The following is a 25,796-nucleotide window of genomic DNA, read 5'->3' on the forward strand; positions in this document are numbered from 1 at the left end:
CCTGATGACCTAGTTTCAAACCCCTGGCCTCACAGGCCAAAAGGCGAGAATCAGCTTGTCCTCTCATGTGCCCATCATAAGTGTATAAATACACGTAATTTCAAACAAAACAAAAAGGCTGGGTCTCCAGCAGCAAGCAGGACTGGCTAGAGCCCTGCTGTAATGGGATTGGCTGAAAGGCAACTCCTACTCTGTCCGGCCTTTCTGCTGTGACCACAGCACGCCGGCTCAGCTTCTCCTGCCCCCTACTGCCAGGAGCCAGGACTGCATCACCTCTACCACTAAGAGTTATCTTGCAGCAAGCCAAATACATCTGGAAAATGCTCTTCTTTATCCACAGAGTCATACTAAAATCACACACACACACACACACACACACACACACACACACACACACACACCGGTCTTAGTGCAAACATTGGCTTCCCAGGAGTACTGCCTCAGCCTGGGCCTCTTCGCTGATTGCAGGACGGGCCTTTAATGGTGTTTCACCACAGAAATGGAGGGTATAGACTGAAGAATATGTTGGATCCTTAGTGAAGGAGCCTGCCGACCTAACACATTCAAGGTCTGAAATGCTGCCTATAGGCTTTGACCTTTTCCAAACCTACTTTATTTAAGGTTGTTTAATGCTAATACCTCCCTTCCAACCCACCTACCCTAGATAGGAGAGAAAAGAAGTTGATGGGAACAGGAGAAGTAGACCTTTATGTACTCGGTTCCTGGGAGGGATTCCCCTCGCACAGTTGGCAGGATTTCAGCAGACCAGCAATTCCACCAAAGTTGCTGCTGAAACATTGAGGCTAATAGATTCAGCAATCTACCTTTTTTTTTTTTTTTTTAAGATTTATTTATTATGTATATATACACCTGGAGGCCAGAAGAGGGCACCAGATCACATTATAGGTGGTTGTGAGCCACCACGTGGTTGCTGGGAATTGAACTCAGGACCTCTGGAAGTGCAGTCAATGCTCTTAACCTCTGAGCCATCCCTCCAGCCCCAGCAATCTACCTTTTATCCTTTAGTTCTATATCCTCCCCTTTTATCATTCCCTTTGCCCTTCCTTTCCCCTAACACTAGATAGCATGAAAGATAAGAGAAAAAGAAAGATAGAGGGGAGAAAGAAAGAGATGCCTAAATGTAATATCTACTAACCAACCCCCCTAGACAATAACACACATTGGTAACCCACCAAAACCGCTCACCCCCACCTATTGGGAATGGGGCCGTTATGTTCTCAAAATTACTTTTTGCTGTCTCAGGGTAAAAACATCTTTTGGGTACCCTTAGAAAAATAAGATATTGGCCAAGTGCTGGAAAAGCTAATTGTATCTGTTTCTGTCCAGTCTTTTTGGGATCGATCCTTTGGGCTAGCCCTTTTAAAGTTGATATGCATGCAGATTCTTGAGGAAACAGTAGCTGAGGCAGTCTTCGAGGTTGAACTACCCTGGCCACCTGCTTTGTCTTCATTATCATCTCGTTTTTTGCTCTGAAAAATAATCAAATTTTTAAAAGTATTAGTACAGGTATATTTCTACATATATATGGAATATGCAAGGTGTACAAATTATCTAAAGATAAATGTCTGCCCTATTTTTGAGCAGGTATAAGAAATCAACTTTATACATCTGTTTGAGCTGTAATGTCAACTCTGTATGAAAGAATGGCATGTCATAAGGACCAGGTGGCCTTTGAGATTCCCTTGTTATATGAACATATTCATGTTTCAGGCAGTAGGAGATCTTCCTGGTCAGGTCTAATCTTTATAAGTTTTGTCAGTAACAATATCTTATTACTCCCTGTAGATACAGAAGCATAACCACATCCTCATATCAAAACTATTGCAGGTTTCCAGTCCAGTATCCACAGATCCTTATAATACATCGGTTGTCCTAGTTCCTCAGTTTTTTCTATAACCAAATGTCTCTCCGCTGCTGTTTTTCTTTTTTTAAAGATTTACTTATTTATTATGTATACAACATCCTGCCTGCCCACCACAAGAAGGTATCAGATCTCATTATAGATAGCTATGAGCCACCACGTGGTTGCTGGGAATTGAACTCAGGACCTCTGGAAGAACAGCCAGTGCTCTTAACCTCTGAGCCATCTCTCCAGCCCCGCTGCTGTTGTTCTTTTTCCACCAACATTAAGAAAATTTAAAGTCAACAAAGCCCTGGTGGGTCTTTACCCTTCCTTTTTGTTTAATAAGCATCTCTTTTAAGGTACGATTAGCTTTTTCTATAACTGCTTGTCCTGTAGGATTGTGTGGTATACCAGTAATGTGCTTTATATTATAATATGCAAAAAATTCTTCATCTTATTGGATACATATGCAGGAGCATTGTCAGTCTTAATTTATGCAGGTATTCCCATAACTGCCATGATTTCCAAGTGTGTAATTACACAGTCAGCCTTTTCAGAACTTAAAGCAGTTGCCCACTGAAACTCTTGAGTATATATCAGTGCTATGATGTATGTACCATTTGTTTTCTAAATTCTGCAAAATGAAACACATCCATCTGCCAGATTTCATTCCTTTTGGTACCTCTATGGTTACTTCCGATAGGCAATGGAGTTTGGTTATACAAAGAACATGTAGGACACTTTTTAAGTATGTCTTTGGCTTGTTGTCAAGTAATTGAGAATTTTTTTCTTTAAACCTTGACTGTTAACATGATGTTTTTCATGAAATTTTGAGGCTTCTAACACATTTCCTATTAGTAATTGGTCAGTTTCCTCATTTCCTTGTGCCAGACCTGGTAATCCTGTATGAGACTGAATATGAGTAATATACAAGGGATGGTTTCTATTTCTCATGGCCTGTTCTAATTCTATAAATAAAAGTCAATTCTGAGTTATCAGGAGTAAATTCAGCAGTTTCTATAAGCAAAACAATTCTTTCTGCATATTCAGAGTCAGTAATTATTTTAAGAGATTCAGGAAAACCTAACGTCACCATAAGGACTGCATACAATTCTGATTTTTGTACTGAGGTATATGGGCTTTTGATCACCTTAGTTATTTTACCTGACTTATCACCTGCCATTCCCATCCTGTTTGCATCAGTATAGAAGATTGCTGCCTCTGGAATTGGTATTCTCTTTACAATATGAGAAAGGATCAAATTAATTCTTTTTACAAACTATATACGTTTGCTTTTCAGGTATCATGACTTAGGTAACAAAGTAAAGGAATTCCAGACTGTAAAGGACCCATCAGTTGAATTACTATATTCACTGCTCTTAAATCTATTACCATCCTCCATTTTCCTGATTTCTTTTTTATAACAGGGGAATTCCATGGGCTGGTAGACTCTTCTGTATGGTGAGCCTCCAGCTGCTCTTGGACCAGTTGTTGAAGTGCCTGCAATTTTTCTTTTGTTAGAGGCCACTGATCTTGCCACACGGGTATTCATTTTAGGGGCAAGGCTGTTGGTATATCAGCAGCGGCCCTGTTTATAAATTTGGAAACTCAGTACCTGTGAAGTTCTGTGTTTGGGTGATGGGCATGGCTTGTGGTTGTTCTTGATTACACATGTCAACACCTTCCCCAGGAGCATCTACCATTTCACCCCTAATTTCACCATTGTCTGTCTCTGTGGTTGCAGGAATAATAATAATTTGAGCACCCCATTGTTGCCAAAGATCCCTTCCCCATAAATTTATAGGTATGTCAGCCACATAGGGCCTCAGCTTCCCTGTTTGCCCTTCTGGTCCCACACACTTAATCCACCAGACACTTTGTCTTATTTGAGATAATTTACCAATTCTATAAACTGTGTATAAACCTTCTAAAGTGGCCAATCTGGCTTCCAATACTTTTGAGAAAAGATTGTGACATCTGCTTCTATATCCACCAAACCTTCTATTTCAACACCATTCATTTGTACCATTAATTTAGGTCACTGATCATTAACCATTGTTTGCCAGAACACACATCTTCCAGTACTCCCAAATGCACCTGTTCTTTCTACTGGAACAGCTTTGCCCTTGATGTAAGGAAACAGTAACAGCTGAGCAATTCTATCCCCTACATTAATTTGCATCTCCTTCTTTACATATGTCATGATTTTCATTTCTTCCTTACAATCCCCACTTATAATACCGGGATGCATAATAAAGCCTTGAGAAGTTAATCCATTTCTTCCCAAGATTATTCCTATTGTCTTTGAAGGTAAACACCAGTGGCTATTTTGTAACATCCAACCTGTGGGGATAGTATAAAAGATTTATCTGAGGCCAGATCCAAAGCTCCTCTGCCTTCAGTAGCATGGATTAAATCATCAATACCTCGTTTTGTTTTCCTGCAAGTTTGTTAGCTCCTGGCTGACCAAAGAAAGACTGCTCGTATAGTTTGCTGCAGGGCCTGGACCTAACAGGCCCCTCCTTTCGTTTCCCCATGGCAAGAGATCACCTTGTAATCTCTCTTGGATTGACAATCCCTAGACCAATGTTTTCCCTTCTCACAGCATCTACAGTACTCTGGAAGTCTTGGCACATCATCACCATCGCAGCCAGAAGCTCTTTGTACTCAGTTCCGTGAGTACCATTTACTCCAAAGTCAGTGCACCTGCTATTTCTAAGTCTGGAACTTTTAACCTTATAGTTTCTTTGTAAATGGCCCAATTTACCACAATTACAGCACCAGGTGTTTTGCTATCTGAGCCCTCTAGCTATAGCTTGTCCTATTATATTGTTTTGAAGCCCCTAAGAGCTAATATTAACTGTCTCTCTTACCCATTCATCTAATGGGGCCCCTCATGCTTTTTTTTTTTTAATTCAAAGTTATTTTATTGCGGTGCACACAAGAGAATTTATGCCACTAGCGCAGACACTGGGGAGGACTCACACTGGGGAGGACTCACATTTCCAATTGGGTGGGAGCACCCGCTTAGTCTTATAGTAATGAGCCAACTGATGAATTCTGCTCTCTATCAGAACCAGGCAGAATTTAGCATCCGTATCCTTTCTGTTCCTCTCAAGGTGCTTGTAGACAGCAACTGCTTTCTTAATCAAGTGGAGAGGTCCTCCAGGAGATGAGGGGCAAGGCCTTTGGACTTAAGGATTCTTAAGATTTTGTTACCAGTCACAAAACAGACCTGTGCCACATCATATGAGTCCCTCAGGGTCACACCTATCTGGGAGGGGGTCAGGCCTTTCTTGGCTAGTTTGTAAATCTGTTCCTTCACATCATCAGATGTCAACTTCAGCCACATGGGGACGCTACAGTGGTAGGGCAGCCCCGACTGGGACAGGTCCTTCCTGGGAGTGTGCATGCGACCCATGATGGCGGAGGTCGAGCAGCAAAGCCCCTCGTGCTTTTAACAGTCTAATTGCTGACATTCAGTGTTTGCGTTCTCACACGCCATGATCAGCGTCACTGCCTGTCTGGTCTCAGGGTCTGGTCTGGCTCTATCTAGAGCTGAACGCAATCTCTCTAAGAATTCTGTGACAGCTTCTCCAGGGCCTGGAAATACCTTAGTAAATGAAGTGGTTGTTTTACCAGGCTCCTAACCATGCCCCAAGCCCTTAAGGCTGCAACAGGACACTGTTCAATGACTGCATCTTCAGATCGGGCTTGTTCTCTTAAGTCAGCATAACGCCCTTCACTAAGCAGTTGATCTTTAACAATATTTATTCCCCCTTGTTATATAATGTTGTTCTATTCTTGTGGCTTCGTTTCTCCACCATGATAACCACTGTAACTGTTGAGCAGCGTTTAACACAGCTGACACCAGTTCCTTCCAATCTTGGGAAATAAATCCAGGCTGCGTAGCCCAGTTACTTAACATTTGTTTAACAAAAGATGAACGCATTCCAACCATGCAATGGCTTCTTTAAAAATGCTTTAAATCTAGCATATCTACTGGAGGCCATGCCATCTCATCATGAGCCTCACCACCATCATTAGCAGGGATTTGTTGCACAAAGACTGGGAAAGCTGACAGTGTCTGTGTGGCCCTAGAGGATTCCTCTATCGGGGCACTTGTCTCCAAAGCCCTTTTGGCCGTTCTGCTTTCCCATCCCTTGAGAATCTTTACAACCTCTGTGTCCTTCCCCACGCTGGTGCTCTCTGGACACCTGGCGTGTGGAACAGGGCTGGGTGGCAGTTGTGGGCAACACTGGCTCTCAGTTACCAGGTGTTTTCCCTTTACCAACAGCGCATTTTGCTTTCCAAATGCTTCAACCTCTACCTGAAATTTTTCTAGTTATACAGCCAACTGAGCAATCCTTTCCAGAATAATAGAATTTAGTGACCCTTCTGATTTTCATATCTTCAGTCTTTCTTCCAATCTTTTTAAAAATGTAATACAGTAAAAAGACAAAGAAAAAACAAAAAAAAAATCCCTCTGGGTATAAAGCAGGAAAGAATTTGCAAGCAGCTGTGATTTTGCTGACGCCCTGAAACAGAATCTCTTTTATCTTCAAACCTGTGTCTTCCTCCACATTAGAAGTTAAGTTACCCATTGTGCCCAAAGCACATTGGGCGCCACCTATAGGCTTCGACCTTTTCCAAACCTACTTTATTTGAGGTTCTTTAATGTTTATACCTCCCTTCCAACCCACCTACTCTAGATAGAAGAGAAAAGAGACTACTGGGAACAGAAGAAGTAGATCTTTTTGGACTCAGTTCCTGGGAGTGATTCCCCTGGCGTAATCGGCAGGATTTCAGCAGATCTGCAATTCAACCAAAGTTGCTTGCTGCCAGAACCCCTAACAGCAGCCGGAACCCAGAGACCCGACGTGTTCTCTAGAACAGTCCTCTCTAGGAGCGTCATTGAAGTGGAGCGATGAACAACCAAACAACACCAAGACCCAAAAAGGTCCCCTCCTGTTTTGGGCATATATATATATATATGCCCTCAGAATCTGTACTAAGATGTGCTTCAGCTGGCAAAAACCAAGCCCCCACACGAGATGGTTCGTCTTCTAGTGATAAACATCACCTGTTCTCTCACAAGTCTGTTCCTCATCCCATACTTGGGATTAAAACAAAAACATGTTTACATCCACAATCAGGCCTGTACTCCAAACCCATCATCTCTTAAGTCCTTTAAAAGAAAAGAGTTTATCTGTGTACATGTGTGCCTATGTGAGTTTGTGTGCACTGCATGCATGCAGGAGCTCAGAGAGGTCAGAATGTGAGCTGTCATTTGAGTTCTGGGACCCAAACCCAGGTCCTCTGCAAGAGTCAGTGCTCAAAACTGCTAGGTCTTCTTTCCAGTCCCTTTTAGGTCCTTTTATGGTGGTGGCCATGCAACATCTGCAAGGAACCACGAGTGACTGCTTCACTAATGTGACTCCACGTGCCAAGGACCATCGAAACACCTTCCCACTTGGCAAGGACCTATGGTGACTTTTGGTGGCCTCTGTGCTTATTGCCTGATCATGTGTTAACCTAGATCACCTCCTTGCTTCTGCTATGCTATTTATATTCCTAGCAATATTTAGTTTCACTTTGTCAGTCACAGGCAAGGCCAGCGCCACACAGGTTGAAAGCACCTTGGATGATTCTATGTTTTTCTCAAAATTCCTTAGAGGGTGGGTGTGGTGGTGCACGCCTTTAATCTCAGCACTCGGCAGGCAGAGGCAGGTGGATTGCTGTGAGTTCGAGGCCAGCCTGGTCTACAAAGCGAGTCCAGGACAGCCAAGGCTACACAGAGAGACCCTGTCTTGAAAAAAAAAAATTCCTTAGAGGGATAAAGCCCTCCTGTCCTCCTTCTACCTCGATCAGTCTTCCAGATGTGACCATTAATGCTGGGTATTTGGGGGCATGTAATTATATCTGTAGAAAAACAGCTGCAGTCACACTGGGTAAGCCTGTGAGAGCAGTGGGTCCTTCTTGCATAAGTGAGGCACAGGGAGGCTATGTCTGATCAACAGATACTTAAAAAGGGGCTCTTGAAAAGATGGTATCAGAGCTGGGTGATGGTGGCACAAGACTTTAATCCCAGGACTCGGGGCAGTGGTAGGCAGATCTCTGTGAGTTCAAGGCCAGCTTGGTCTACAAATGGTGAGTTCCAGGATAGGTAAAACTACACACAGAGAAACCCTGTCTTGAAAAAAAAAAAAAAGAAAGAAAGAAAAGAAAAAGAAAGAAAGAAAAGATAGTATCAGAAATTGATGGGTACATATCAGGAAAGGGAGCTTAGTACAATAAGCACATCTCTGTCTACAGTTAAAGTATTATGACAAAGCGATGCTATTTGATGATTGGACTATACCCACAAATGGTTAATCTGTCTCACCTTGCACAGCTGTGCTACTGTATTTGCTGCCAGCTGGGTGTGTGCTCACGTCCACAGGGCATGCCTGACTAGACATTTATTTTTGGCTCACTGAAATTGTGCTTTGTACTGCAGAATATCGTCAGGGGTGGGGGGAGGTGTGATTGGCCCATAGGGAGGAGAGAAGGAGGAAGGGAAACTATTGGGGGAGCATAGCAATGGTGAGGCTTTTGTAATGCTGATGTTACACACACACACACACACACACACACACACACACACACACTAATCACACTAATCACACTGCTCACGGCCTATTTGCTTGAACATCAACAGGTGGTCCATGTCTTCTCTCTCTCGCCAACACCATACCTCTGTCCTCAGGTTCCAGAACTGGTGGTCACTGGGATTTTTAGACTTTATACCTACTCAAATTGCCTTTGTAAGTGTGTGTGTGTGTGTGTGTGTGTGTGTGTGTGTGTATCCTTGGACAAAGAATTGTAATACCTCAGTTTTAAAAGCTTCCATCTTTGTAGCGAAAGGCATTTAGGAGCATTCTTGCCCAGTTGGAGACTGTTTTTCTCTTGCACCCTCTTGCTTTCTGAGGCCTGCAGCAATAGTCTCCATAGAGTCGCTGTTTCTGCAGCTTCCAGACACTGGCTGAACACCCACGCGCCCTGGGCCAGCATTTCAAAGGTTCTCACAGCTAATTGAATAATAGTAAAGTGTGTTTCCAATAATCTCTTCCTGCTTCTTAACACCATGCCCATAGTCTTACCCAGGTTGTTTTTGTTTGTCACTTTAAAAAAAAAACTAATAATGCAAATTCTCTGCACTTGAACAAATACTGAGCTTAACTAAAACACTTCACGTTCTAGCCGGTGGAAAATGCCACTTGGAAGGCAGGGGCAGGCGGATTGCTATGAGTTCGAGGCTAGCCTGGTCTATAAAGAGAGTTCAGGACAGCCACGGATACACAGAGAAACCCTGTCTCGAAAAAACAAAACAACTCCCCCCCCCCCAAAAAAAATTGTTTCATGTTCTAGTTGCTCAGGTGCACTCTTGAGTGTGTGATCAAACTCTGCACGATTGCTCTGGCACAAACTATGTAATATTGGGCTTCAACTAAGTCCGTATCTAGCTACACTCCAGCATGATTAGGGGGTATACATGCTTGTGTGTGCACACGGAGGCCAGAGAGCAACACTGGGTGTCATTCCCCAGCCGCCATCCACCTTGTTTTCTGAGACAGGCTCTCTCACTACCTTGAGACTTACCAAGTAGGCTCGGCTGCTGACCAGCAAGCTCCAAGCTCCTGCCTCACCTGTCCAGCACAGGGATATCAAACTGTACAAGCCATGTCCAGATTTCTGTTTAAACGTTGGCACATCTATTCAGATCTAGCCAATGGACAGGACATTCTCCACAGTTGTGTGGAGAGTGGGGACTGACTCGGACATGAACTCTGGTGCCCTTTATTTGGCCACTTCCCCTTGGTGGGGAGGCCTGGTGGCACTCAGAGGAAGGATAAGCAGGCTACCAGGATGAGACTTGATAGGCTGTGACCATATAGTGGGGGAGGAGGTCTCCTTTTGTCACAGACCTAGGGGAGGGGAATAGGGTGAAAGAGGGAGGGAGGGAGGGACAGGAGGATACAAGCGAGGGGATAACAATTGAGATGTAACCTGAATAAATTAATTAAATTTCTAAAAAAATGTTGGTACTTTACCAGCTGAGCTATCTCCACAACCTTGCGGTGTAAACCCAATGGTGGGGAATGAGTTACTACTTGACCTTTTCCTGTCTGCTTTCATTCATTCATAGCACTGTCCTCCAGTGCAGAACGTGGTTTGGGCATTTTGGTAAAAGCCCTTCCAAAGCAACCACCACAGCAGCTGACGTGGACAAGGACTCCATATGGCATGATTTCTACATATGGGTGCACTTGTCAGAGGTTCGGAATTTGATGCTTAATCTCACTGTACCAGTCCTGGGTCCAATCCACACAACTACTCATGGAAAGGACAGTAAAAGCGTAATAAACTCATAGGGAAACAGGTGTAGATGAGAGCAGAGCACTGCAGGGTACTAAAGGCCCAGAGGGAGTATGCCAGGAGGACAGACATAGAAGGATGACCTTTCTGCCAGAGCTAGTCTACAGCCCCAGGCAGCAGGAAACAGTGTCACAGTGTTGGGGACCCACACTGTCCCAAGCTGACAGCTGAGCATCCACAAACATTCAGTGTGGGATGACCATAGCAGGAGACCATGGGAAATGACCCTCATGCACAGAAAGACCAAGGCTCGATGTGCACCAGGTAGCTGAGATCCAGAGCCTGCCCCGGTCGTGTGGGCCTGCCGTGACGTAGTCAGCAGTCTGATGCTGTGATATGCTTCTCCAGGATGCACACATACACAGAGACAGACAGACAGATACACACATATGTACACAGACACAGAGACAAACACACAGACACACACATACACATACATACAAAGACAGACACACAGCAGATGCACATGTATACGTACATACACACAGAGACACAGATACAAACACACAGAGACACACATACATACAGAGACAGACCCACAGAGACAGACATTTACACACATACAGATACAAAGATGAACACCCACAGAGAGAGACACACACACCTATGCACACATACAGAGACAGGTGCAGGAAGGCAATACTACTCAGGGCTCTTTGGCTGTGTTTCTAAGGACCAAAAAGTCATGTCTTTAATCCCAGCAGAGGAGGCAGAGGCAGGCGGATCTACAGAACGAGCTCCAGGACAGCCAGGGCTACACAGAGAAACCCTGTCTTGAAAAACAACAAAAGTGTAGGTTGGTGAATGTAAAGAAAAGATTCCAGGGCCTAAGGGCCCAGAGCCCGACTTGAGTCACACAGAGACCTGGGGCTCAGTTTCCTTTTTGCTAAGTCCTGTATCCAAGACCCCAAACCTCATGGTTGGAGGGGAAAGCCACATATTCGTACGCTAACGTTCTTCCAAGGAGACTCTACTGAACGATGTGTACCAAGGCAAGGAAAAGCCAAGCACGACAGGCATTACTAGATTACATTTCTGTGAACTACCACCCAAAGTGGGGGCTTGCGGTGATCCGGGGAGTTTTTGGGTAAGTTTGAATCCCAGAGAGTGAAGAGAGCCACGCCCATGCCTGTATCTTCCTGAATCAACCGCTAAACTATACACACGCCGGGAAATGACAGACTCTCCACATTGCCTCAAGACCCACTGAAGAGCGGCCTCTGTCGCAGTTATCCCGGGGAGGGTTGCAGCTTGGAAGGTGGTCATGGTGATATCTAACACCTCCCCGCGTGACTTGCTCTGTGACCTGTGGTCGCCCCGCAGAGGCCAGCGGAGTGGCCAAAGCCCCTGAAACCGTCGGTCGCCTGGATGAGTCCACGCAGTCCACCACCCGGCTTCACACGCCTCGCACAGACCGGATCACAGCACCCAGCGCAGCTGTCCCCGTCCCCAGCGGTCGCCTCACGGTTCACACAACACAGGTCCGCAGAGAACATGCCTGCCACCCCGCACCTAACCAACGCCAGATGATTTCGGCGTTGCGACCGCTTCACTCAAATTTCAGAATTGGAAAACAGTAAAATTCTGCTTGCAGCAGCCAAAAGTACTGTGCCCCGTGTGAGGATCGAACTCACGACCTTCAGATTATGAGACTGACGCGCTACCTACTGCGCTAACGAGGCACCTAGTGGCTGCTTCCGGGCTGTGTGTCAAGACCCTGGTGGAAAAGACCCGGTGCGCATGCTCAGAAGCTTGCGTTTAGTTTGGTTCTATTTTCATTCCTCAACCCTGGAGTTCCCCGCCTCTTAGGAACCTGCCTACCTACACTCCCGTTGTCTTTTTTTCATCTGTTCCTCGGTCCATCAACAGACACAATGGGCTGCTTGCTGTGAAGCTGTCCTGGTAAGGGGGCGCTTGGGAGAGAAACTGCTATGAGCTCACTTTTGTATAGAGTTTACACAGCCGTGATAGTACGAGGCATTCTTTGGGCACGTACTGAGCTCCTGGCCCAGTTCCGGATGCCGGGTTCTCAGGGTCACTCTTAACCTGGAGCCAACTGAGCGGAAGGAGCCTACGTTAATATATTTACAAGCATGCGGGTTACAGCAGCATGTTGCTCTTCCAGCACCCCGCTTTCGTTGTAGCTTCCCTTCAAGGCTTCCTCTGGGCGTCCCCAGGAGCTCTAAGCCGCCCAGCTCAGTTAAGACTACAAGCCCCAGCCTAGCACCTGACTCACTCCATCCCCACCCCCACCCCCCAAACACCCCACCCCCCAAACACCTCACCCCAGCCTCTTTTTCGTAACTTCATTTAAATGCGTTCTCTAAAAAGGAACTTCAGATTTCTGGGGAAACAGCTGGGATTCTTGCTCTCACTGACGTTATCATCAACACACAACTATTAAAGGGGAAAAAACCAAAAACAACAACAAAACAGCCAGATTAAAGCTGGGGGTGTGCCGATTTCGCCACTCTTTTGCTGACGTTTTGATTGGTGGGTGGGATGGTTTGAGACAAAGCCTCAGACTTGACAGGTTGATTCCGAACTCGCTAGGTGGCTGTAGCCGGCCTTGCATTTCTGAGTTTCTGCCTCCACCTTCCAAGTGTTGGGAGGTGTGCCACGCCTGGCTAAAATTTAAATGAAAAAAGGGTCAAATGGAAATCGAGTGGACATTAGGACTGGGAAGGGCCTGTCCTGGGGTCCACAGATCTGAAGGGTGGGAGAGCTGAGACAGTTTGGGGACTGACTGGCAGGACTGAGGTGGACGGAACCCAGCCCCAGGGAGCGCTGAGTGATGGAGGACCATAAAGGCAGGACGTTGCTGAGGCCTGAGGACACTCGCTGCCCAGTTCTGTTAGGACACCCAGACTAGGAGAGCACATGTGGGACGCGGAGGGGACACCTGGCTGTACTCACGTGAGTTTAAAGGGGTGCAGGCAGCCTATGATTGCGACTGCAGGTACTAGAGTTGCTGAGAAGAGGAACCTCAACATTTTAAGGGGAGCCCCCACGAGTGGGGGTGGTGGATGGTCAGGGAATCTCCAAACCTAAGGGAGTGAAGCAGAGATGAGCGTGGAAGTGGGTTGTCCAGACGCTTAACGCAAACACCCCAGGCCTAGGAAATCCAGCACCCCGTGGGAGACCCTGACACTAGCCTGGCAATGGAAACCCCAGCAGTGGCTCTCAACCTTCCTGATGCTGCCACCTTTCAATACCGTTGGGTGACCCCCCCCCACCATAAAATATTTCGTTGCTACTTCATAACTGTAATTTTGTTGCTGTTATGAGTTGTAATGTGAATATCTGATATGCAGGGTATCTGATATGCGACCCTTGTGAAAGGGTTATTTGACGCCCCCACCCCCCCCCCCGGGTCTCGACCCACATGTTGAGAACCGCTGCGGATAGCGGGCTCCTGCGCAGATTGGGTCTCTGGAATAAATCTGTTGCTGGCTCTGGACTCCGGATCCTAGGCAGGAGGAGGTGTGTGCGTTGTATCCTAGCAAACTGACCACTCACTGGATGGGGGTCTCTAGACAGAAAAACCACCTCACAGATAGCACACCATGTCTGCCTCGGTTCCCCGATGTGTTTGCGGAACAGCTGAGAACCGGAAACAGCACAAGTGTCCTCTGAAAGACCCCACTTCTAAATGTTGTTTAGTCAAGGCTTGCTATTTTGTAAATGATTCTATTTTGTAAGGCTTGTACAATGGTTAAGGGAGGTCACCTGAAAGGCTCAGTCAGACTGGAAAAATACCACCATGTCACAAGGCTCGCAGACGTCACAAGGTTCATGGTCACCCACCATTTCACAAGGTCTACACAAGCGGTTCTGGCCAAGTTATTGAAAAAACAGGATGTATGGTCAGTGAATAGGCTAGCCTAAACATTTCCTGATTCCAAAGCCCTAACCAGAGCTAAATCTAGCCGCATTAAGTTAGCCAATCAAGACCCTGTAACTATGCTTCTCGCTTCTGTAACCCCCGCTTCCTGCTTCTCACCCTATAAAAGGGTCTCCTCCCCTTCACTCGGCGCGCCAGTCATCCGATAGACTGTGTCGCCCGGGTACCCGTGTAATCAATAAAGCCTCTTGCATTTGCAACCGGACTTTGGTTTCGCTGGTTCTTGGGGAGGGTCTCCCTGACGAAGGACACTCCGTGAGGAGGGTCTTTCATCCTCCTAATGTGAAGTGTCAAGACAGTAGGAGTTAAGCATTCATCAGTCCAGGCTGTGATGGACAACCAAAGACGGCAAATACAGGTCTGAGTATGGACCACCTCCTTTGTATCAAAAAAAAAAAAAAAAAAAAAGGGAGGAAGAGGAGGAGAAAGAAAGAAAGAAAGAAAGAAAGAAAGAAAGAAAGAGGAAGAACAGGAGGAGGAGGAGATGGGGGGTTACTTAAATGTGTTAATGTGTTAGTGTTTGCTCACTAAATCTCCAAAAAGAAAAGGGGGTAAATTAAAGGAAAAAAAACCTAAAATATTAAAATCAGTGATGAACTGTGGAGGGGTGGAAAATGCATAATTTAGGCCAGAATGAGATGAGTACTCAAAAAAACAAAAACAAAAAAAAAACCACTTTACTTTGTTTTTTAAAAAAACCAATTTTATAGTTACAGAGAATTTGCAGAAGCAAAGCCCATCCAGTGTCCTCTCTATGCTAACTTCCTACATTGGACCAGCACTGTTGCTAACTATGGAGTCATTGTGGGCACATAACCAAGGCCCACCTTGCTTCCCATGTAGTGCCCTTGCTTTTGGAACGGTCACTCTTGTCTGTGGTCCTCCCGCCTTCCTCTTGGCTGTGGTAGTTTCACAGGCTCCTTAGCTTACATGACCTTGGTGGTCTTGAAGAGCCCTGGCCAGGCGGTCTTCAAGCCAGCTCTTAGTGTTGAGGTCTGTTTTCTGAGATGAAGACTTTTCTGCATGTATTTTTAATAGCTTTAAAACAAACAAACAAACGAACAAACAGGGCTAGAGAGATGTTCTGGTGGTTGAGAGCACTGGCTGCTCTTCCAGAGGACCCAGGTTCAATTCCCAGCACCCACATGGCAGCTCACACCTATCTGTAACTCCAGTTCCAGGGCATCTGACACCTTCACACAGATAGATGTGCAGGCGAAACACCCATACACATAAAACAATAAAAATGGAAAGGAAAGGCCCTATGTTGATTTACTGTCTTTTTAAGGACTAGCTGTAATGGTTCACTTTTTTAATTCCAGCATTTGAGATTGAGAAGCTGCCAGATTTCCACAAGTTCGGGACAACTCTGTGTACGTAGTGGGTTCCAAGAGAAAACATAGTGAGACCCTGCTTTTAAAAAGTGGGGGGTTGGGCTGGAGAGATGGCTCAGCGGTTAAGAGTACTGATTGCTCTTCCAAAAGACCCGGGTTCAATTCCCAGCACCCACATGGAAGCTCACAACTGTCTGTAACTCCAAGATCTGACACCCTCATAGAGACATATATGCAGGCAAAACACCAATGCACATACAATAAAAGTAAATACATTATTTTTAAAAATGGGGGTGGGTGGAAAGATGGCTCAGCCATTAAACAAGCTGCAGGAATTGGGAAGAAGGAAAAGGAAAAGGAGAAAATAAAGGGAAACAGAAAAACAGAGAAGAGAAAGAAAGAGAGGGAGAGGAGGAAGAGTAGAAGCAAGAGGGGAAAGGAGATGGATGGAGAAAACTGAGCGAGAGGCTCCTGTGAGCCGCTCCTGCTGTGCGCCACAGCGTTGGAGCTCTGAGATGCCTCTGAACCTGCTGGCCACAGGGGACTGGGTCCAGGGGTCACCCCGTCCCAGTTCCAGCTTCTCAGCAGGCCTGGGAGATCTCTCTCTCTCTCTCTCTCTCTCTCTCTCTCTCTCTCTCTCTCTCTCTCTCTCTCTCTCTCTCTCTCTCTCACACACACACACACACACACACACACACACACACACCACACACACACACACACACGACAAGACTGAAGAACTAGGAATGCTGCCCCCTGCAGGTTGTTTCAGATCGGGACTACAGGCGTGTAGGGAGCCTTTCCGTATGTGAGCGCTGGCCCAGCCTCCTGGTGCCTTGAGCAGACCCTACTGCTGCAGGATCCAGCAACTGTACTCCACCCGGATGCTTCAGATCGAGCCTCTGTCTTTGTGTGCGTTGAGTCCAGAATACAGGTTGGATAGTGTCATACTCCCCACAGGGCTACAGGCTTGGCTGGAAGTCAGCGAGCCATGTCTTAGACACACAGGCTGACAAAGCATTCCAGGCCATATCTTCTGGAAACTGAAGAAACAACCCATTCCCACCTGTGCACAGTCTGCCCCCTGCCCCCCCCCCCCCCCCCCCCCGTTCTCTCTTGCCTCAAGTGGCTTTGCTACAGGGGTTTCTTCCTTCAACAGGTCAAAGGTCAAAGGTCACACCCTCTGAGAAATTTGCTAATCCTTTCCCCACCTGCTTTTAACCCCTCACCTCTCTCTCTCTCTGTGTCCCTTTGTCTCACCCTCAGCTCATTGTCTCAATCTGTTTGGCAGGGATCCTGACTAGCTTAAGAGCCACCTCTAGTCTGCCCTCTGGCTTTTCCTCATACAGTTCCCTGTAGCGACTACTCAGCTGGAGCCAGGTCAGAGGAGTTGGCTCCGAACCTCTGCACACTAGGACTCCCACCTCCTTTCCGGTGACCTCTGCTTACACTGAGAATAAGCAGAGGCCAGTCGAGAACTGCGGAAGGACAGAAGTTATGAAGACGGTCCCGGGGTGCGGGGCGGGGTGAAGCTGTGTTGTGGTCCCTGGGCTGGTCTCCTTCAGCTTGCCACCTGCCTGGCTGGCCTTGGTTAGGCTTCCAGGAGGCTCATGTTATTACTCTGGCTGTAATGAGAGAGAAGGAAGGGGGCAGCCATCCAGGCTAGCAGAAGGAGCAGAGGCCGACTGCTCAGTGGAGCCCCTGAGGGAAACAGCCATGTCTCCAGAGCATCAGAAGGTCACAGTCCTCCCAGTTTTAGGTTCAACTTGATGAATGGGCAGCCAGGCAAGAAGCAGCCTGTTGTTGTTATTGGCAGCACCCAAAAGTTATCACCCTGACAGAGAAGGAGGCAGCCTCACCTCTGCTGTTGGCCAGATGCTGCCCACCCCCCCACAGGAGCATCTCCACTGACTCCGTGTGACTAGAGCAGCCATTGCTAATGCTACAGTGACTTTGACTATGTCCTGCCAAACCCTCATGGCACAGCCATCCATGAGAAGAGCCACATCCTCCTGCATCTCCAGGTCTGTCCTTTATGGCTCTTCTCACCTCACCTCACCCTCACCCCACAGCCTGGCATCCTCCCTTGTCCCCGCTAGACACTCCTGAGGCGTGTGCCCTTGAGCTAGGTGGAGTCATTCTGTGCTGTGTACTCATAGTTTCTGCCCTCCTCTGACCACAACACTCACCATAGTTCAGGGTCATGGTTGCTTAGTTGCTTTGTTTGCAAGTTCCCAAGCTTGCTTTCATGGTTTTGTTTCTTTCCTTGTGTGTGTGTGTGTGTGTGTGTGTGTATGCACACACACGCACATGCATGTGTGTATGTGTGTATTTTACCTGCTGGCTGATCCACGATTTCTTTCTTTTTTTCTTTCTTCCTTTTTTTTTTTTTTTTTTGGTATTTCAAGCCAGGCTTCCTTGTGTGCATGGTTTCTTATGTGCTTTCTTTCCTGGCAGCCGGATGTGCTGGACCTCTGTGGTTACCGGAAGCACGGGAGGATTGATTGCAAGAGACATTTCCCTCCTGCAGAGGCAGCCCTTCCCTTGAAGACAGGGCTGGCTCACTCCCTCGCCTCTGTTTTCATGTGATGGACATTTTACAAGGTTGCATACCGGGGGACTTTCTTATCCAAGGGAATCTTTCCACTAAATTATTCAGGAGCAGACAGGACCCATGGCTACCATCTCCTGTCCATGGCCTAGATGGGGAAGAGGCAGAGAAGAAAGGGTTACGCGCTCCCTCACCTGGCAAGACCCTCCCACTCCACTCCTACTGCTGGCTGAGACAGGTGGTAGTGGGTGTGGGTGCAGCAACCCTGGGGTTCCCCCCCCCTAAGCTGAGCCTGCTCCTTCCAAGTTCAGACCCAGAACAGGGTAGGAGCTTTGCTCTAGTTCCAATCCATATAAGAGCATTGAGGAGTGGGGGCAGTGTCTCCTGTCACCCCCCTCCCCCCCCCCCAGCAATGCTGGCACACAGAGCCATGAGGCCCCGGTTCACAGAGCTTAATGGGTGTGTGTGCGGCTTTGACATGCTAGCTCGCAGGCCTGGGCTGCCCGAGCACCGGTCCTTTCAACTCACATCAGTGAAATCAGCTCCCGGACCTTCCTCCAAACAATGCTGTTTGTGCCTGAATTGCACAACTATCCTTGATTGACAGACTTGCCTCATCTGGCTTAGCGGCTTCCATTTACCTAACAGCCGGAGAGAGAGAGTCTAATTACAAAGTGCCTCTTATTAGAAGGTCTGGGCCCCAATGGGGATTTTTTTTTCTTGTTCAGCTTCCCCAGAGCCACACACAGCCCAGCATGTCAGCACCCCCACATCTGCAAGCACGTATTTGTGGACCAACTGAGATAATGCTTTCTACCCTGAGTCTGTGAACAAATTTAAAATGTAAACCAAACAACCCACAACAAGCCCAGAGAAAGACCACAGAAGGAAGACAAAAGCCTCTAGCTCAGTAATGTCAGTGGTATTTTCTTTCCTTCTGTTTTGAACAGGGACGCCATGTTTACGTTCTGTTGTTGGATCTGCAAATTGTGTAACTGTGGTCACCAGCAATACGTGATGTCACTTCTTAAAATTTATACCCAGAAACTAGGGGATGGGGAAATGATTCGCTGGGTAAAACGTTTTCTGTGCAAGCATGAAGACCTGAGTTCAGACCCCTAGAACTCTTGTAAAAAGTCAAGTGTGGTAGCATGCATCTATAGCGCCTGCACTGGGCTACTCGTAGAGGCAAGACAGGACTTCGTTGGCTAGCCTGTGTAGCTGAATCAGGGAGTTCCGAGCTAGGCAGACCTTGAAGAAAACATGGAGAAGAAATTGAGAAAAATATGCCGCCATTAACTTCTAGCCTCTAGACACTCAGCAGGCATGCACACACTTGAATATCTACACATGCATGTGCATACAAACACACACATGTTTATGCATGGGTAATGTGGAACAACCAAAGTCTCATTTGTTGCTAATGGGCATACAGAATAGTTCAGTCTTTCCAAGACTCACAAGCAGTTTCTTACAAAGATGTTATAAAAACATCTGCCATGCAACTTACAAATATTGTCCTAAATAGTTACCCAACAGATATAAACTTTGTTTATATGAAATTCCACATGATTATTTATAGCAGCTTTATTCACAAACACATCAAGTGAGAACCCAATGTCCTTTCACTGGGATGGGGATAAGCATACTATGGTACATCTATGCAATGAAGTACTATACAGCAACAAAAAATAGCTGGATTCTGATGCGCAAGATGGGTGAGTCACAGTGCTTTATGATACACAAAAGAAGCCAGAAGCCAGATTTGGAAATCTAAACCTGTGTGCTTCTGATTACAGACATCAGGAACAAGCATAATGTTTAGGGACAGATAACTGATAGGTGGTTTCCCAGAGCTGAGGCAGAGGAAGCTGTGACTTTGGAAGGACAGCGGGAGGTTTTAGTGGTGAGGAGGACGCTATTTGGTTATGGCCTCAGAACTCAGCGCAGTACACTCAGGAGGATGAGCTTTAGTGCACATGAATGAGATCTCAACTTTTAGAGAGCTCCTTGCTGTTTACGAAGGACAACTAGGAGCTTGTGTGGTCTTTATACATGTCAGAAATCTCAACCAATGGATCGGAGTCAAAGGTGTGAAACAAGAGAGAAGAATTTTGTAATGTGCTCAAGATGGGACCAGTGGGGACCAACTTAGAGGAAGGCCTCCCTGAACAGCAACTGAAGGAGGTTCTGTGGGTGAACTCTCTCACACTTCTCTTTCCCACCCAGGGCCTCAGCCCCCAGCAGACAGAGAACCTCACCCTGCCCTGCCTTCTCTGATCTGATTTTATGCAGAAAGAATTGATTGGTGTTGACAAGGAGTGATTTGCCTGTCTAATTAATATGCCAACTAATTTTCAATTTAATTGAGTGTCTCGGGTCACTGAGTAGCAGGACCGTATGATTCTCTCACTGCTACAAGCCTTAATGTGAAGTGGCAGGGGAGGTGCTGTTGCCCCAGGGCCTAGCCACAGTCTCTAGATTTTCCCCATCCAGTGCACAAGCAAGCCCTGGACCCCATGAGAACGTTTCCTATTCAGCTTCTCAATGGGGGCTCTTCACTATTTACTGTTCCAATAGACACTGATTTACCACCTGCTTTGTGCTAATCACTGACTAGGATACATACTTGGGGTGCCAAGAAGCCAAGACTTCCCTTGCTTACCCCTACTGCCAGCACAAATTTCTCAGTCTCCCGGAAAGGAGTCTTAAGTTAGTGATTACAAAGCCAGGCGTGGCTAAGACTGTGCTGTAATCGTAATGCTCTGAAGGCTGACACAGGAGCGTCGCTATGGGCTTAAACCTACATACCTACATGAACTATATGGTGAGTTCAGGCCAGCCTGCATTGGAGAGTGAGACCCTGTCTCAAATTCACACACACACACACACACACACACACACACACACACACACACACATACACACACCCCTAGCAATTAGAGAATCTGGTTGTAGAGAGGAGCAAGAGGTACAGAGAGAAACCCAAACCAGAATCTGCTGCTGGGTGCTCGAGGAATTTAACTAATCCCTGTGCCTCAGTTTCTCAGTTTCTTTCTGTGAAGAACATCTCTGCCTCTGTCCTGTTGCTGCAGTTGTCGTGTAGGTTATCTCCTGTTCTGGGAGTCTGTCTTCCTGCTTCCAGATGAATTCTCTGGCCTCCTATAAGCTACACTGTGAAACTAGTTCTCAGCTCACTCAGACAGTGCTCTGTGATCAACTAGTAATGCCTGCCAAGGGTCCAGGCATTGGGGGTGGGGTGATGAGTGGTACCAACATTCTTGTCTGCTGACTCTTCTGAGGGATTTAATTAGAATATCTGGGATCTGTGAAGACCAAGAGCTGGGGACAGAGCTCTGAAGAGGTAAGCTCTACAAAACATTCTTCTCACCATTTCTTAGAACTACTTAGTGTGGAAACAGAAAGAAAAAAAAAAGGTCCCTATAGATTACAAAGATTTACTTTTCTCTCAAGGGAGGCACTCGATCATTTAGCAAACAAATAGAGTCAAGTTCAGGTAAGAAGAACACCCACATCCTTCATTCCTTCTGCCCTACTCACTCTCTGAAGCTGATGATAGAATCTGTAGAGATGGAAGAGTAGAAAGGGAAGACGCGAGAGTGGGGCTCGCACAGGAAGTACGTGACCTTCAGAAACCCAGCGGCTGGGCTCTGCCTGCCATATCTTAGCTGCGCCATCTTGGACAAACTACCAGTCTTTCTGGTCCTTGGTTTCCTCTTCTTTGTTTTGAGGCCCAGGAACCCATCTCGCCCTCAGCATTAGAGAGCTAGTTTGCCTAAGGGTTCCGTGATAGCCAAGCATGGAAGAGATCACATTGGAGTCATTTTAGACAGTCTCAAGTTAGGGGGCACAGAATACCCCTTGGAATAAATAGCAAATCTTGTTGGGGTACTCCCTCTGCCCAGGGTCTGTCCCATTAGAAGAGGGACTGGATTTAGGGTGAGACAGGACATAGTATGACCCAGAAAACAGGAAGAGGGAGGTGGCCGTGGGAGAGGAAAGCAAGTCCACTTCTAGGAGCAGGAAGGGAGAGGGCACAAAGCCAAGGAGGGGTTAGCGGGTTTGTCGTGGGGGACAGGGCCTGAGGGAGGAGAGACGATGAAACAAAGGCAGTCTTCTCTCAGATTATGAGTTGGATTCCTACGTCATTTGTACTAGGAGGAAAGAAATTCCTCTTAAAATTGCTTTTTATGTCTTGGAGTCACACTCTAATTTAAGCCATGTGACTGTCCTGATGGACCAACCCACCTGGGCCACTTTTTCTAAGGTCCTAGAAGCCTAGACCTGCCTTCGTTCAGAAAGTAGCAGTGCCCCAGAGGCATCGGCTCTTCCCAGGTCCTGCCTCCTCAAAGGCACAAGATTGGAATTTCCTGGCACAGGTCCTTAGCAGGTTTTTTTTTCCAGAGCCTGGCGTCTGTCCTTAAGTGTCACCCTTCTCACAGGTACATCGTCCTGTAACTACCTGTGACTTTGTCACCACCCTCCATATAGTGGCCTCTCGGGCAAGGCCAGGTGGCAAGGTGAAGCCAGACATGAGAGGCCTCCCATCCCTGCTAGGTGGGCTGGCACCTCAGTGGTCTAGGCCTCCAGGTAAGAAAGCTGAGATGTGGCCCTATCCTATCACACACAATGCTTAGCGAACTGAGCCCCAGGTGTGTCCTATCACGGCCACAGGCCCCAGATGACCACTACAGCAGCCCACGAGTTAACCTACGCAACACAAATGTCCTTCCCTGCTGTTTAACTCCCCGTGGCCCTCTCGACCTTTGCCCTCTGGAGCTCCCTCCCAAGACACTTGTACTCAAGTCCTCATCCTAACCTACTTCCTGCCGAGCCCAATCCAAGCCAGTCAGGCTTCCAGATGTTCCATCCCACCCACAGCTGGCCGGGATCAGGTCCCTAGAGAAAGCACAGGGGTTATTCCCTCAGAGGTCACAGGGTTCATTCACAGCTGATGCCTCTCCTCCAACCCCCCCCCCCCCCGCCCCTAGATGGATCCCATGGGTTCCCAGGCCAGAAAGTAGTAGCCTGAATAGCAGCCATACTTCCCAAAGGGCAGCATGAGCCCCAGACCTGGAACCTCTTTGCAGACTGAGCAAACAGGACGATGGTGAACACTAGACAAGGAGGCTTGATCTTTCCCGGCGGGACAGGGAAGAAGCGAGCAAGGAAAGGAGGGGATCCTGGGGGCAGATTTTGTTGGCCTGAAATGAACCCATAGGAGTTTGAGCCAAGGAGGACAAAGGGGACCAGAGTGAAGTCGTCCTAGGTCCTGTCTATCTCTTGGGCTGGTGGTGATGGAGGGGCGGCTCCTCACTGTAACAAATGCCCAAAGGGCTCCAGGTCTCCGGTGTTGTGCAATTAAGTGGGAAAGCCTGCTCAGCCTGCGGCTGCAGCGGAGGAAATATCCCATGGTTGACTGTGCCAAGGCGGTGACTGATCCAGCCCTCTGGCTTGCGGGCAGGGTGGCGGCCCTCAGAGATAACCCAATCCCTGGGCTGCAGGTGCGGAGCTCCCTGAGAAGCTTGGGCCGTGAGAATCATTTCCCCAAATAGTCCAGAGAGGAAGAACAGAATCTGCTCTGCAGGCTAGCTATGGGAAGTCCATAGCTTCCCAGGAATACCAGGAGCCCCACTCCTCCCTGGTATCACCCGCATTCTCTATACATCTGGAGGCGCTCCACAGCTGGCCTCCCCACCACGACTGAGGGGCACTGCAGCATGAGCCGGTCAAGGCACGTGGGCAAGATCCGGAAACGTCTGGAAGATGTCAAGAACCAGTGGGTCCAGCCAGCCAGAGCTGACTTTAGTGACAATGAGAGTGCCCGGCTGGCTACAGATGCCCTCTTGGATGGGGGTCCTGAGGCTTATTGGCGCGCCCTCAGCCAGGAAGGAGAGGTAGACTTCCTGTCCTCAGTGGAGGCTCAGTACATCCAGGCCCAGGCTAGGGAGCCCCCCGGTGCCCCAGATCCTGCAGGGGGGGCTGAGTCAGGACCCAGAGGGCTCGACTCCTGCTCTTTACAATCGGGTACCTACTTCCCCGTGGCTTCGGAAGGCAGCGAACCGGCTCTGCTGCACACCTGGACCTTGGCCGAGAAGCCCTACATGAAGGAAAAGTCCAGCGCCACTGTGTACTTCCAGATGGACAAACACAACAACATCAGAGACTTGGTCCGCCGCTGCATCTCCCGGGCCAGTCAGGTACTCACCCAGAGCAAGTCTGCACGGCCGTGGGCAGGGAGGAGTAGGGCTGGTAGAACAGGGGCTAGGGGCTGCATCCTCTTCTCACAAGCTTGCCCCAGAACACAGACCCATGCTCCCTGTAACAATTGGGACCTCAGCCACTAACACCTCATCCCTGGCACCACAGTCTCGTGTGGGAAGAATAAAGTTCTTCCAGTGCTTTCCAGCCTCTTTCCCAACTGCCTGTCACTCAGTTCTGAGTCCCTGGCCTCTGGCTTCAGGACTTCCTACCTCTGCCTAGCCCCTCACCGTGCTGCTTTTCACTTGGTCCTCGCTACTCTTTCCTTTGTGCTTGCAAATGAAGTGGGAGGGGGCTTCATTGGGGACATACTCTTGTCCTTTCGTCCTCTCAGCCTCTCGGCTGATCCTGTGGCCCCTGTATCAGGCAGCTCTAAGCAGAAAATGGGATAGGGAGAGGGTCAGGGAAAGTTTCCCTCTCCCCATAGGGCCAATGTTCTAGTTAAACTTGGGAAAGTCCTTCAGAACTGGGGGGAGGGGGGCACAGGGGGAAAAGGGAGAGAGGAGGGGGAGAGGGGAGAGGAGGAGGGAAGGGGCAGGGGGGTGCGGGCACAGCTAACCAGACCTCAGCATCACAGCAGATGGGGCCCAGAGTCCCCAGGGCTTCTGGGTCCTCAGGTCTGCTGTGGTTGCCCGTGTTAACTGGGGGCTGAGTGGAGGGGCTCGCTTTCTGGTATCTCTTCTTTCCCAGGTGCACAGGGTTATGGGTGGTCATCCCTCCTTCCTGAAGCTTCCACTGCTCCCAAGGGAGAGGGTGAACTCCAAGGAGGAGAGAAATCTGCCATCTAGGGCTAGGGGTGTGGCCCTGTGCTGGAGTGCTTGTTTAATATAGAAGAGGCCCTGAGTTTAATCCCCAGTATGGGGGACAGTCATCTATAAAGACATAATCTCTCTTTTTGTCTCTATCTGTCTGTCTGTCTGTCTGTCTGTCTGTCTGTCTGTCTCTGTCTGTCTGTCTGTCTGTCTGTCTGTCTGTCTGTCTCTCTCTCTCTCTCTCTCTCTCTCTCTCTCTCTCTCTCTCTCTCTCTCTGTGTGTGTGTGTGTGTGTGTGTGTGTGTGTGTGTGTATATCATGTTTATGCTTATTTCTGGCTGTGGTCCTGGACTCATGACAGGATTCGCCCCCCCCCCCCCCAGGGTCAATGATGTGTGCAATCTTAAAGTCTGGGGAAAGCTACCAAGGCTGGGGGCCTGGAGGGTTGTAAGGGAGCAGAGCTCTGGAAAATTAAATTAGATGGTATCAGTGGGTGGATCCACTGTGTGGCAGGGCTGCCTGGGAACTGTATTTCATGGCACGATGGCATCCTCAGTTGGCAGATGGGCCCAGGAAGGCTTTGAGGAGCCTGGGCACCCATGGCTACCTTGTGACATCTCAGGCAAGTGCCTTGACCTCCTGGGGCTCAGCTACTATGCTGACCTGAGTGAGACTCTTTTTTTTTTTTTTT

The 25,796-nt window shown here is 47.9% G+C and overlaps 1 protein-coding gene, 1 long non-coding RNA gene and 1 pseudogene across 3 annotated transcripts in view; 1 reads left to right on the top strand and 2 right to left on the bottom strand.

Annotated features, from left to right (window-relative positions):
* Window positions 1-710: 710 nt before the first annotated feature.
* LOC311579949 lies at window positions 711-24,185 on the bottom strand. Its single transcript, XR_014773302.1, has 4 exons — window positions 24,124-24,185; window positions 18,600-18,712; window positions 17,858-18,219; window positions 711-1,490 (listed from the first exon to the last, which is right to left on the bottom strand). It is a non-coding gene; the product is annotated as an uncharacterized lncRNA (long non-coding RNA).
* On the bottom strand, window positions 4,846-5,289 carry LOC311579593 (small ribosomal subunit protein uS15-like; annotated as a pseudogene). The gene has a single exon. The product of its transcript is annotated as a small ribosomal subunit protein uS15-like (transcript).
* FAM83A (family with sequence similarity 83 member A) overlaps window positions 23,599-25,796 on the top strand; it is a 28,016-nt gene continuing 25,818 nt past the window's right edge. Inside the window, exon 1 of the mRNA XM_084751001.1 lies at window positions 23,599-24,292. Coding sequence (XP_084607127.1) covers window positions 23,813-24,292 — 480 coding nt within the window. The 5' untranslated portion in view covers window positions 23,599-23,812. The remainder of the gene's footprint in view (window positions 24,293-25,796) is intronic.

Source organism: Acomys minous (genome assembly GCF_964271855.1).
Source record: "Acomys minous genome assembly, chromosome: 12".
Taxonomy (NCBI): Eukaryota; Metazoa; Chordata; class Mammalia; order Rodentia; family Muridae; genus Acomys; species Acomys minous.